The 14432-nt window shown below is 40.1% G+C and overlaps 1 protein-coding gene across 1 annotated transcript in view; it reads right to left on the bottom strand.

The window, feature by feature from the left end:
- Positions 1-4217: 4217 nt before the first annotated feature.
- The window catches only part of pou4f4 (POU class 4 homeobox 4), a 171106-nt gene continuing 160891 nt past the window's right edge, over positions 4218-14432 (bottom strand). Inside the window, exons 2-3 of the mRNA XM_056262275.1 lie at positions 6703-6968; positions 4218-6246 (exon numbers count right to left, since the gene is read on the bottom strand). Of these exons, the coding sequence (XP_056118250.1) occupies positions 5338-6246; positions 6703-6822 (1029 nt within the window). The 5' untranslated portion in view covers positions 6823-6968 and the 3' untranslated portion in view covers positions 4218-5337. The remainder of the gene's footprint in view (positions 6247-6702; positions 6969-14432) is intronic.

Here is a 14432-nt window from a genome sequence, read left to right as displayed (position 1 = left end):
AGTGCATGTAACATAGCCTAACAAGGATACTTATGCATAATTACCTGCCGTCAACCAAACCCTAATCCTACTATAACCCTATAGTAAGTCTATACATGTTGTTTTATTTTTGTATAATTTTGTATAATTATAAATAATTAATATACTTAAATATATAATTACACTGTATGGCCTTAAAATAAAGTGTAACCCATTTTACATTAGTGTTCATATTACATGTAAATAAACATTACAATAATAATAGAACAAGAACAAAGTGTATAGAAGACGTGCAACTAAATTTAATTAATGTATAACGACACATGTGAACACTAATGTCAGGTCAGGTGTGACCTTTAATGGGTTTTAAATGAAGACTTTTACATCTAAATAACATGAAGCTGACCATTAATTTTGACCAGTGACATCATTCTTATGCAAGCTGGACAAGAGCCAAATGACATAATAGTACTGTGCTTCGATTGTTTTTGATGGTCTATCAGTCAGTTTGTCTCAGTGCCAAATGTTCAGATCTCTCTGTCTTTTGATCATCCCCAGCTGCTTCTGTCATTCATTAGGCTTGATTAAGTATACAAGATTCTTAATAGCAACAGCCATGTTTTAATTCTCGTCGAATATGCATAATTCCAGTCTGTGATGTGGCATGCTCACACAGTTATATATGTATATATTTATTTTAATCCGCTGTTAAAGACAGCAAGTGTTACATAGATTCCCTTGTTCACCTTGTCAGGATCAATTTGAGTTGCTCTCCCTTAGACCTTCATTCAGGACTTTTGTCTTTCAGTTTCGCACGTTGGTTATTTTTAAGTACAAATCCACAATGATTGGCTGTCAAAAACCAGCCCAGACTTCAGGTTAGGCGCTTTCGTAAGTTGCGCTTCTCTCAGTGTGAGAACTCTGATATCTTGAACGCTGTATTGGGCTTATATATTAACGCGCTTGATAAATATTGCATTGTACTGATTTAGAGCTTCCAGTGCCGGAGGTGTGATCTGACCGTAAAGCGCGCACGCGCGGATCAAAACATAGGGAGCGCACAACGCGGATGGAAACACTGAGGGAAGTTTATTTACCTCGCTCGAAGTCGGCTGTAAGGCTGGGCTGAAATAAATTAAACGTTGCTGCTGTAATTCTCAAAAAAAAAAAAAAAATACTACACTCGCGACTACTCTCGACGAGCAATGGACTGAGCCGGTCGAACGGGCCTTGTTGCTGCAATGTTTGTGAGGAAAGAGGGAGCCATAGTCATGTACCAGAGAGCTGATTCTCCAAGGCCCTCAGTCGAGCAGCACTCAAGACTCTGGCTTCATTAAAATTTTATACGCAGCGCTTGGCCAAGGTCTATTTATGAAAATGCGCTTTCCACTCCATGGAAAACACAAGACTGTAAGGAACCATGGGGAGGAATATAAATCTAAGAGCGGAATTATATACACTTACACATATTTTTCACTCCAGCTGCATTTTACAAAATAAAGTAACCAGTGCCACAGTGAAAATATTGCCTCGCATTTTGACGTCTATATGTTGCTGGCTTCAACGGTTGATGAATTATGTAGATGATTTGGTGAGAGATATGCAAATCCTCAATTGTGGGCACATTGAGCACGATAGGCTACCAATTTGAGTATATTGTCTCGCATATTTCAAGATATTGAAGCAAGAAACAACTGTAGCTAGCCAGTATATGGTTTCCTTTCACTATGGACAAACTGATTTGTGCTGATGAAAACACTTTAAATATAATAGCGTCACAATATTGGGTTACACATTTTGGTAACACTTTATTTTACAGTGTTCTTGTTACATATGTTACATGTACTTACCATAGTAATAACAGTAAAATGCATAATTACATGCAACTAACCCTCAACCAAACCCTAATCCATACTCTAACCCTATAGTAGTTGCTTAATATTACTCAGTACGTAAATATATAATTACACTGTAACAATGACACATTCAAATAAAGTGTAACCCACATTTTATGGGGTCCGTATTACAGTGTAATTGAGTAATAATAATGAACTACATACTATAGGGTTAGGAGTAGGATGTTAGTTGTATGTAATTATGCACAATTTATTGTAACATGTGTAACAAGGACACTGTAAAAAATGAATAGTTACCCAATATTGTAGCTACAATCGCTCTCATATGCACTATAAATGTGTTTAAATATTATATTTCAAATAGGCCTAAGTTTTCCACTGCCTTCATTCTTTAAAGACATGGGGCGGAACGATTCTGATTTGCGTAACTTGTCTCTTGCCTTTTGTATTTTGTATTCAGCAGGAAACGAAAAAGAAACGATGACCTCCAGTATGTGAATTATTCAAATCAAACAATTGACGCACAGTGTCGTGGGAATAGGCTTTACCTCGCGCGTCTACTCAGCCGCACTGTTTTCTGTGAACGAACTTACTAAACCAAGCCTAATGGGATCAATTGTCTTTTGATAAGAATCTTAAATCTTTTTGTGTAGGTGTCTTATTATATAGATTAATCATTTAATATATAGCCTACTCGACATCTTCGTTTATATTTGCATTTATTTATAGTAGCCTATACTTACTTTTCATTTATTATGGTGCGTTCAAGTCATGTCGGAAAATCGCATTTACGAGTTGATCGCACGTGAACGCCACCGCAATGTTGTTAAATACGAGTGGGAAGCTCGGGATTCTCTTTTAGCCCACGAGTTGGGGGCGTGTCAGTGAGAAACGTGGCGAATTACTTTAGGCTTATTTATTTGCAACAAAATAAGCTAACCACCTGCACAAAACATGATTGTAATAACATGAGGCTATGCAGCCTAACCGCTTCATAAATTAACGGTAATTAAAAACATAAAAAGCAAAACACACTTGATGCACATTTTTGTTCTTCATTTTATAAATAGAGTTTAAAAACCATGCTTTTGTGTGTGTGTGTGTGTGTGTGTGTGTGTGTGTGTGTGTGTGTGTGTGTGTGTGTGTGTGTGTGTGTGTGTGTGTGTGTGTGTGTGTGTGTGTGTGTGTGTGTGTGTGTGTGTGTGTGTGTGTGTGTGTGTGTGTGTGCAAGTATGTGGCTACCGACATCTTGCTCCGACTTCCCAAATCGTAAAAACTAACTTCGCAGGAGTAGGCCTACATGAACGCACTATTAGATGTGTGTGTGTGTGTGTGTGTGTGTGTGTGTGTGTGTGTGTGTGTGTGTGTGTGTGTGTGTGTGTGTGTGTGTGTGTGTGTGTGTGTGTGTGTGTGTGTGTGTGTGTGTGTGTGTGTGTGTCTGTCTGTCTGTCTGTCTGTCTATTGTTATTATAATATAAAATTTTCTATATGACAAATAATTAAAAAGTCTTTGGTTGTTCTTTGCCGCACTGATTAGGACTGACTTCTTTTTTCAAATAACTTTTTGTAGGAATTCAATTCCTGTTTATTTGAGGATAATGAATGAATGAGTTTAGGCTACTGAACTCCATGGGGGAAAGGACGAGAACTCTTGTTGTACATCCGTTCAGCAATAGGATATCTTCCTCTTAACAAACACTTGCAAAATCGATAGTATCATAACACTTCATATTTATTATTCATAAATAACTAGATTTATGGACTCAAAGCCACCTGCTGAACAGCAAAGATAGTCCGAACTTGACAACTCCTAAAATAAGCGAACTTGTTTTCCTCTTACAATGACCAATTTAATAGCGTAAAGTGTTATAAAAGAAACACATTCGGAGTTTCCTCATATGATGGATTTATCGGGCTTGTAGAAATGCACATGAACGTAATTTCAAGGTTTTTGTTTTTTCCTAATTATTTTAATCAGTTCGGCTAACTAACATTGAGGATAAACTGGAACCTCGCCATATTTGAGGAAACTACAGACATGTCACTGTTAAAATGAGTTTATTCGTTCGTTATTAATGTGACATAATCAACTGCTTACTTAAGCTTGCTCCTGATAATACACAGCAAATAATCGCGTGTTTATGAGGCATAATGACAGCAACAACTGAAACGATAATAATAATAATCATCATGAAGGTCGGAGATTTTGATTTAAAATAAGCCTGAAATTATTAAGGGACGAAAAAAGCTTAGTACATCATTGCATGTGTGTCCTCTAATTTAGAGAACGGTGTACCTAATAATTATTGTTATACTAAGCACAATAAACAAAGAAGACTCAACAATAAAGCAAGTTCAGGGTCATAAACACACTGCAGTAACTGAGGTAAGACGTGCATGGTTTATTGAAAATTCTGTCGCGTACACAGACACAGTTAAGCACACTTTCACAAATGAACCATGTGTGGTATTCAAAATAAATTAAGCTCAAATAAATAAGTAAACGACAATATCAACGAAGTAGAAATATAAATAGGCAAAACAAATAAGAAAAATCGGAATCATATCTACAAAGTGCAATGAATCTCTGAATATGTAATGAAATGTTCCCATCTACAAACTTAGTGTAATAATAATAATAATAGTAATTTAGATTAAGAAGTACAGTAGAAGGGGGAAGTCACAAAATAATTATTAAATAATTTGATTGTCAAAGCATCGTTGAAGTGAAATTAGTTGCAACACACAACGCTTGGTGTTTTCTATCTAATTTTACCCAAAATGTGTCAAAACTGATAACTATATAAAAAAAAATCTAATTTTATGCCCTATTTCCAAAATGACCATGAATGTGTCAAGACGTCAGGAATCATGAGGTAGACACAGAAACGTATATTAAGGATGTCCGTGTGTACGTGCGTTCGCCTGTGCGTGTTCTCTCTTATTGCAATACATCAAAATGAATGGAATTTTCAAACGGTAAATGAACACTTAACGCCTTGTAAACCATGCAAAGGATCACAGCAGAACCTTCATGAATTTCTTCAGGAGCATATAGAATAACACTAGGTTTCTAGAATGGGACATCTTTTGCACAACAGCGTTTTTAGCTTTCTTTCTTTCTTTTCATCCTTAAAAAAACAGAATTTTGATGCGTTCTTCACACAAAGAGGTGCAGTGTATTCACAGATATGTACACAGATGAATATAAAAAGAGTTGTTTTGAGTTAAGAGAATAATCATTATTATTCAATTCTCGATTTTTTGTACAATAATTGCAACGTTTAGTTGATGTTGGTTGTCCTCTCGGTCGTCTTCCAGAGCGTGTTGTTCTTGACGTAATGCCATGACAAACTTTTTGGGACAGTTTCTGTCTTTGGGATGTTGACACCCAGCTCCCAATTCCTGCGTGGGACGCGTTTCGCCTCACCATTGAAGAGTTTTGTCGGCTCTGTTCACCTTTATTTAAAATGTAAGTTTATTTAAATGCGTTATTTCTGGCCTAGTGCGTAGCCGAAAACTTCATCCGTTTCTGCTTTTGCCTTTGATTACAAAACCACACGCGGACCACGTTTTTTTTCAGGTCCAGTTTCTCGGCGATGGCAGCGATTTTCTCCGACGACGGTCTCGGCTGGACGGCAAAGTAAGCCTCCAGCGATCGCTTCTCTGGAGCAGCGATCGAAGTGCGTTTTCTCTTTTTGTCCCCGCCGTTAAAAATCTCCGGTTTGGCCATTTTCTCTCTCTGAGCCCGTTCTGCCTCCTCTAACCACGCTTCGAGGATAGGCTTGAGGGCGACCATGTTATTGTGGGACAAAGTAAGAGACTCGAACCGACAGATAGTGCTCTGGCTCAGGCAGCCGACCCCGGGGATTTTAAGATTGGCTAACGCCGAACCCACGTCGGCCTGCGTGACCCCGAGTTTGATCCGCCTCTGCTTGAAGCGCTCGGCGAAAGATTCGAGCTCCCGGGGATCAGGCTCGGAGTCTCCAACGCCGCCAAGAGAGGTGTGCGAGCCCAGGCTGTGGTGGTGCATGTTCATACTTTGCTGGTGGTGATGCTGCATGTGGTTAATTGCTGACATGTGTGAGTGCGGGTGGGAAGCGGTGGAGCAAACGTCGGAGCCCATGCCTCCGATGGAGATGCCCGGGGTGAGGTGGTCGAGCAGGTCGCCCTCCAGGCCCTGCGTCGGCTGGTGGTGGGGATGATGGTGGTGAGAGGTCAGCACTGACGGGTGATGAAGGTGCCCAGAAGATGATGTGGGAGTGCAGGTCATGCTCGTCATGGTGGTCATGGTGTGGTAGGTGGCATCTGGCTTGAACGGATGACTCTTTTGAGCCATGTCCACCGCCGCCAGCGCCTCTGCTCTCTGGAGAAGGGTCTCGTCAAAGCCGGCAAAGATGTTACCCTGCAACTGCGTGACAGAGAGCAAGCATAAGTATCAATGGTAAATTCATTTTTAAGTTTCCAAATCATCTTCTTTTTTTTAAAAGAAAACTTAACAACCAGATTATGCAATCTGCATTAGTTTTTTATTTTGGTAAACAGTGTTGTAAAAAGTTTATAGGGCCAAATTGGGTCACTTTTAGAAATCATCTAAAGCGGCATTCAAATGGATATTCAATTCAATTAAACGCCCATTTCTAAAGTGCTGCTCTAATTTCTAATGTGCTAATTTCTAAAGTGCCGTACAACTTCTATGATTCTATGTTTTAAAATACACGCATTAAAATAAATATAGCTAAAAGTGCAAGATTTAATTAGATGCACTTCGATTTTTTTGTCACGCGGAGAAAAGTTTAGACCACTTATAATGCAAACGACTATGTGATCATGAATCGCAAACATCAGAATAAAATATTAAACTTACCGAGGGCGTGGGCATACATGCTCGCCGGATAGCTTCAGAGCTGGAATGCAGAGGTGTGTATTTAGGCTCGTGCAAAATCGGATGCATACTAAACGGCTGTTTGCTATTCATGGACATCATTTTGGCAGAGGTGTGAGGGGGTCGCTTCTCGTCTTCCTCGTTTATCTCCGGTTTACCCCAGTACAGTGTCGAATCTGGATGATAAAAACTGAAAAGGTATGCCTGAGAAAGTCTTCTTTTCTGGCTGAGCTGTAGCCAGGCGCAAGCTGTCAATGTCTGTGATACAGTAGGAATTTACGCAGGCACCTAAAATATAACGCTGTCTCCTTTAGCCCCGCCCAGATAGGTACAGGTCCCGCCCAACTACTATTACAGTACCCTCAACTGTTATTGGTAAGTTTGGGATGTGAACACGCCTCCGGGTTTTTTGGTCCCATTCCCCATCATTGTGCGCTGGAGCAAAGAAGGCGTGGCTTTGACTCTGAGACTCTCATGGTGTGTTTTCATTGGTGCTGTGATTTTGACAGGTCGCCCTAGATTGGTTGTTGTGAACACTGCGATCTTTATGTTCACACATGCTCTTGGTTTAAATGTCTGTCACCATATCTATGAATTGTCATGATCTTCATAAAACATACTTTAAAGATTCAAATGAAAATAACGGTTAATTAGTCATTTTAAAAATACATTTAAACCCTTTTTATAAAAATTTATGATGACATTTTATCATATGATCAGGGAACACAAACTAAGGTCATTCTTAAATGGACTTTTTCTAGTCATTTTGGGAAAGAAAAAAAAAACACCTGCCAAATAAATAAATACAATTGGATTTGAAATATGAAACTCTCTTATCATATAATTTGTTCGTTTTTTATATTTAAACAATCGAATTAATGACTGAATATATACAAGTGCTAAATATTTCCTTTAATTATGATCTGTTTTGTTGTATTGTGTGAAGCAAGTGATTTTTTTTTTTTTCTTCATGTGGCCAGCCTTAACAATTTGGTATACATGAATTAATTATTGTTCATTTACTTTGTGGTATGCACCACAATATGGATTCTCAAATAGAGCATAAATAGGCTGGGATGATAAGAGCCCATGTACAATTAAATATTGATAAAAAAAAACAAAGGTCAAACAAATGAGAGCAGTCAATCAAATACCTCAGTCTGACAAATGAAATGCTGGTACCACCATCCATTTGCATGAATGAATGATTGAATTAATTTCATAAACACTTTTTGTTATATTGGTTGAAACTGTTTTCACGCCCTGATACTGTAGCAAGCATTAACAGAAGTGGTCTAAATATAAAAAATGAAGTCTCAGAACCAAAAATAATTCGTCCAATCATTGCATTCGGTCCAAATGCATTGATTGGATGTCTTACCTGCTTGTCAACCTATGTATTTCGACATCACACATCATCGAGGCCTTCCATGATGAGGCTATGCAGAGTTGTAGACAGACAGTCACAGAGCACCGCAAACAAACATAGCCCCATTTTGCAGTTCCTCCTGAACCAAAACTTATGCTGCTTTCATGCCATGTGGTAATTACCATAATTAAGAGATGGCAAAAAGTCTTGGTTCAGTGAATAGATCACATCACCCTTCATGCAGTGAAGCTGCTAAAATGGGAACTTCATTACTGGACCTTGACTGTTTGATCAGCACCTCTTCAAAGTGCCATGGGTTGTGTGTAGCACAGGTTTGGTAGTGCATGCAAGCTGCTCTGGATTGGCTTGTATAGAGCCTATATCTATCACTCTAATTGGTGCTGAAACCCCAGACATGGACAATAAAGTCCCACAATGGGAGAAGGAGTCTCTGCGAGTGTGACTCAGAAACCTGAGATGCAGACGCAGATAGCAACATCGTCCCCTCGTGCCTTGCTCTCCGGCAAGGCCTTGGCACCCGCTCATCAAATATGCATCAATGCTGCCATCTCTCCCCCAGCAACCAATGTCACTGGGGACTCCAAATGCTGTGGGACGGACAGAGAGGCACAGCAAAAGTGACAGAACAGAGAGAGAGGCAGTCTGGAAAAGAGAAGAGGGCTCAAAGAGTGAGCTTATACATGTAGATAGAAAGACAGACATGCATCCGAGATGATACACAAGCCATACTTGTTGAATCTATTGAGTCGTTCCCTCTTTTCACGTCATTCCTTCTTTCTCTTTCAGACTGCCGACACGGAGTCACAGTCATTTTCCTGATGAGTTTTCTGCAAACAAGCCTGGGGAAGTGCTTGATTATTGCTAATGGAACATTTTCCTCAATGAATATTAATGCTGAAATGGGGAATTGGTGGTATTGGCTGTTAGGATTCCTACTGCAGATGATAAGTTGAGGTGTTGAGACTGTTATTTTCTGTCATCTATAGTTCACAGAAAACAGGAAAAGAGTCCATGTCATACTAACTACAAACTATGCAACCACATGTCGAGAGCTGTAGTTCCAAGACAATGCTGTTTGCGAATGTTCACTGGAACTATGGCTAACAACAGAATGTGTGACCATAGTTGACTAATGATGCTTTTGGGAAACGCACCTCTGTAGACAAAATTGTGGATATTTGTGTTTCACAGTATAAATAAAAATCGTTGTGGAATAAATTGGACAGAATTCGATATGTCTCTGGACTTTAAATGAATGGTTCACCCAAAAATGAACATTCTGTCAATATTAACTCACCCTCATGTCATTCTTTCTTCTGCAGAAGACAAATGTTTCAAGAAAGGAAATCAGTAGGGTCCAAAACAACACTGAACCCAATGACTTTCAATGCACGGGGGAAATTATTATTATTTTTTAAATATCTTCTTTTGTGAAGAAAGAATTTCTAACCGGTTTGGAATGATGTGGGTGTGAGTAAATGATGACATCATTTTCATTTTGGGTGAACTACCACTTCACCTTTTATCCTTGCTTCTTGTCTTTACACTTTAAAATGGTTAATCTAATTTATTTGTTTTTCTGCTGGCCCTGATTAATCGCTCAATTTTTACTGTACACCAACTACTGTATATGAGTACAGCCAGATTTTTTGTTTGCGCAAATGCAGTGGGAGTGTGGGTGTGATGCCAGAGCTCTGAAGAGAGAGTGAAAGCAAGACGTCAACACAAGTAAATATTTCTGGTACGTTAAGCAAATGGACATGCACATGAGCGCGTGTACCTCGCTTTTCCTTTTTCTCCTCACTTTCTTTTTTCCATTCTTGCCCCCTCAAGCCTCCCCCATTTCGTGATTGATGAATTATTGATAGCGTGTAAAATCTAACATTGTAGATATGTGACCATTCACCAAATCAGCGGGTTCACACTGTGGGGCTGCCGAAGGGAAGGGGTGTCTAAGCACACACTTTAATGTAATTGCCTTTAGGGTTCCTGGTAAATATTTTATTGTCTGCCAGCACAAATTAAAGGTACAAAGTTACCGAAACGGGGTGATTCCTCACTCCGAAGCTCTGCAGAAGATGTCTTGTGCTTGTCATTTGACTTGACTTTTTGGGTACTTGTCTTATAGTAAGTTTTATATTCAAAGGATCGTGCAAGATGCTCACCTGGGAAATAAAAGAAAATAGAAGCAAGCATGCTCCTCGGAGAGCTGTGTGTGGTGGTTGTTGGGGTTTGCTGTTTGGTTCCGTTCACTGAGGCTGAAAGAGCTCTTGATTTAAGTGATTTTGGTGGAAAGAAAAGAAAAAGAGGGATGGGTGAGGGGGGGGGACTCGTACATTGCCAGTCCGAGAGGAAAGTAAGCAGAAAGATGGGAACAGGAAAACTTCATTACCTGATGGGGCAGTGGCCAAAAAGACATTAAAAATGAATGGTAGCCGACACAGATGGTAAGCTGACCTGGATGGGATGTGAAGCGTCGATGGGAAGATTTGTATTTTTCTGTTCCACACTTAGAGAACAAATTCTCAGGTCCAGGTTGTTTTTCTCCTCTGGGATTTCTGTCTGTTATCGCTGGTCTAAATTAAATGAAACTATTTACCCTTCGGCACTGATCCCTGTTTTTACTTTTGATTCCTTAAAGATACAATCAGTGTGTCTTGCTAACCTTTTCTAGGCCTTTTCAAGTTGTTTGGTGTAGTCCCTTTCCATGCCTCATTTCTATCTCCTTAACCCGATTTCTTTCTCAGAATCCCTCCTGTGTGCACATACTATGATCCGCATAGTTTCCTTGGCACCCCGTAATTCTCTTTGCACCATTCCGCTGTTACCTGCCGTTCGCCGTCCAAACAGGATGGGCTGCACTAAGTCTGGATCAATAGATTAACTGAGTGGTTATGAATTATGCAGAAGAGCCCTACAGCAGTTGAACATAAAGAGCTTGTGCTCTTGAATTGGCGTGTAAAAGCTAAGTACAGGCCTGTTTACTTGTTCCCCGGCATGCTGGGTGCTGTGCTTCAAGATCCCCCCTTTAGCCAAGGCCCCTGGGACCTTAGTCAGGTAAAAACAATGTGATGGTATTGATGGGGATGACTTGAACTCAATTGGAATTTTTTTTTTTTTTTTTTAACTAGTTATAGGTTGGTTTGCTCTAACATGCATGTGTTATGATGGCAACGGTTGAAAGGCAGCGCAGAGAGTTTGCTCACAGTGTCTTGTCGATCTCTTCTGAATCAAACCTCCGAGGACGCAGCTACAGCAATAGCATTAGCTTAATATTCCACCGCGCATGTAATTTTACATTTGCATACAATCAAACTTGGTGTCACTCATGTTTTTTTCTTTTGTTCTACAACAGTAAAACAAAGGAGGGAAAAGAATAAACAAGCAAAATGCTGTAAATATGATAGTGAAGGCATATTCATGATATGTAAATCTCAGTGTAGTTTTAGAGCAGTACAAAGGAAAAAAAGGATCTTTTTATGCGTACCAGGAACTGTTTTCGAGAAGACAAGTGTGGCATATTGAGACAGATGCGTTGTGTGACTTTTACATAACCGTCAGCCGCTCGTTCAGTGCCAAATAAGAAGCTATGAAAAGAGGAAGAAGGCCCAAAGCTGAAACATTTGTCTTGGATCTCCTTTCTTCTTTATTTATTAAAATATTAATGTCTTTGCTTGAGGCCAAGTGTGTTTATGCATGCCGCTCAGAGCGTTGACCGAAATGCCGACTGATGCTCTCTCATTGATTTTTTTTTTATTGTGGGTGTATCTGTCTAAGTAGAGGCTGCCAGTCACCCTACCACCCTCCCTGTTCTCCTGCTCCCTCTGCTTCAGCGTGTGTTCCTCTAAGTCCTGGCCCCATTCCTCTGCTTCATCTGCCCTTATTAGACTCTTCAAATGGAGCTGCTGCTTTAACTCGGTGTGTCGGACTCTTCAAAGGACAGCTGTGTTAATTGTTGGTTTGTTTGGAGATGCTTGTAGAGGAGGGTGTGTAAGGGATGTTGCAGACATGCTGGAATCTTTATGATGTGAGTAATGAGCTGAGAAATGAGTAAATAAAGAGAGCAGAAAAGGGCAAATGAGTACTTTCAAAAGCTCTGGTGGATGCGAGATGACATATGCATTTGTTTATCTATGCATGTCATTTAATTCTCTCCCATTAGAGAAAGTATCACAGGATTCCCTTTATAAGTTTAGGGACCCGTCGTCTCAGGTCTTTTGGGGCAAGCAGGCAAATTCTTCTTCTGTTTTTCCAAGTGTTTTACAGTATTGTAATACTACATGGTGTAAGTGTTTATCCAATACTTTAAAGACAAAGTTGTTCCATCAAAAAATAATTTGCTCAAAGATTGTAGGCCAAACTCTTGGGAAACTCAATGAATCCTATTTTGATTATGGGGCGGCAGTGGCTCAGTGGTTCATGTAGGTTGTCTACAAACCGGAAGGTTGGTGGTTCAATCCCCAGTTCCACCTGACCAAGTGTCGAGGTGTCCATGAGCAAGACACCTAACCCCAGCTGCAAGAATGGCCAACAATATTGTTGCTGATCCTAATCATTTCCTGAGTAATGAACTGCTACCATCATACAGTAGATTTGGAAATCCATGATTTAATAAGGTGTGTTGAAGGACTTGTTTGTAAGGGCCCCAATATACTTTGAAGATATTTTTCGTTCTTCGTTTGGGGGTAAAACGAAGTTCGAAATGCGTGAGCAGTTGTTAGCTACTGTTAGTAGCCAGATGTGTAAAGTCCAGGGGTCAGAAAGTAAAAGTCCTGCCATATGTTTATTCCACCCATGAACTCAGCCAGCTGAACTCAGCAGCCACACACCTATTACGTAATCGCCACAGAACATTGGTAGTACAAGGGTGTTTAGCAGCTGTAGAAAACTTTTCCGGAAGTTCGCTTTTACAAGCTTTTTCGAACTCCCAAAAAACTCCAAACGTGATTTTGATTCCTGATTTTATTCGAAATGACGTCACATCAGTTTGTTCTTCGATTTTGTCTGAAGTATATGAGATGTTGATGGTCCCTTAAGTAAAGCTGCTGTGATGCAAGACAAATTTGTGATGCAAAAAATAAAAGTAACATTGATTTTTAAGATGGGAATTGAGGTCTTTGAAACCCTGACCCCTCTTGTACTTGACCTTTATGGTGTCTAGATGTATTTTGGGTTCTTTAGCAGACACGTACACTTCTCTACTGATATGGGCAGTTGATGCCTAATTGTCCTAGTCCACTGAGTAGAGGTAATGGGGGTCTTTGCAGGTGGTCTGGTGAGCAGCGCAACACCACGAGGAACATTGAAGAGCAGATTTTGAAAGCCTCTGGGGAACAGGGGGTGGGTTTGCATCGGGTAGGAGCGCTCGGGACCCCAGCTGGTGCAGGACGGGGTCCCATTGTGCTCCCCACCCTCCTCCTCGCAGTGCTAACAGGATTAGGCGACGGAGAGCACCCTCTCCTCAAAACCCCAAGCTTTTCCTTGCATGTTCTGTCTGATCTGGGGTTTTAAGGGTCCACTTGTCATGCTTTAATAAACCAGAAACCTCTCCCACAGGGAGACTTTGAGATTCAATCTTCAAGACTCCATCTGAAGCACAAGTTAACAGCACATATGAAGATGGCTTTTGGATGTTATGGCTCCTCAACATGGCCTGGCTTTCATTATGACTCATAACCATGCTGAAGAAACACACATAAACCAGCCTAAGGTGGTTTGCTGATCTAAGCTGGTTTAAGATTCCAACCTGGGGTGCGTTTCCCGTACAACGTAACTCGCTGCTTAACTACCATAGTACGATGCATCGTTGAAGAAATCATGTAGCAAGTCACGACTGTTTCCCAAAACCATATTGTCGCAAAGTGGTCGTTCAACCACATTGGTTAATGATGTCACGCACGTGCTGGAGTAATCACTTCTTTTAATGAATCTGTTTGAGATCGAATTAATGCTAGATGTTTTGCTATAAATTTCGGATATGGCATCTGAGAACTATTTCAAAATGTTCTTAATTATTTTGCTGACATTTAATTATTCTTGACATTTGTATGTAATATAAATAAAAGATACAGATTGTACTGAATGTCAGCTTGCTCATTTTGCTCAAGATAAGGATTTATTGAGTCCACATGTCATGAAAACAAGAAACTATGCTTCTAACCACAGGTCGAGAGCTGTCGTTCCAACCACACAACTTTGCTATGCTGCTTGCGAATGTTCATTGGAACGATGGTTTCGGAAAACGCCGACTCGTTGAACTATGCTGATAACGACGGAACTTGCGACCATAGTTGGCTAACGGTGCTTTCAGTAAATTCACCCC

Source organism: Rhinichthys klamathensis, unplaced genomic scaffold (genome assembly GCF_029890125.1).
Source record: "Rhinichthys klamathensis goyatoka isolate OS25496 unplaced genomic scaffold, OSU_Roscu_1.1 h1tg000191l_1, whole genome shotgun sequence".
Taxonomy (NCBI): Eukaryota; Metazoa; Chordata; class Actinopteri; order Cypriniformes; family Leuciscidae; genus Rhinichthys; species Rhinichthys klamathensis.
The sequence above is the reverse complement of the archived record's forward strand: the minus strand, read 5'-3'. Positions and strand labels throughout refer to the sequence as shown.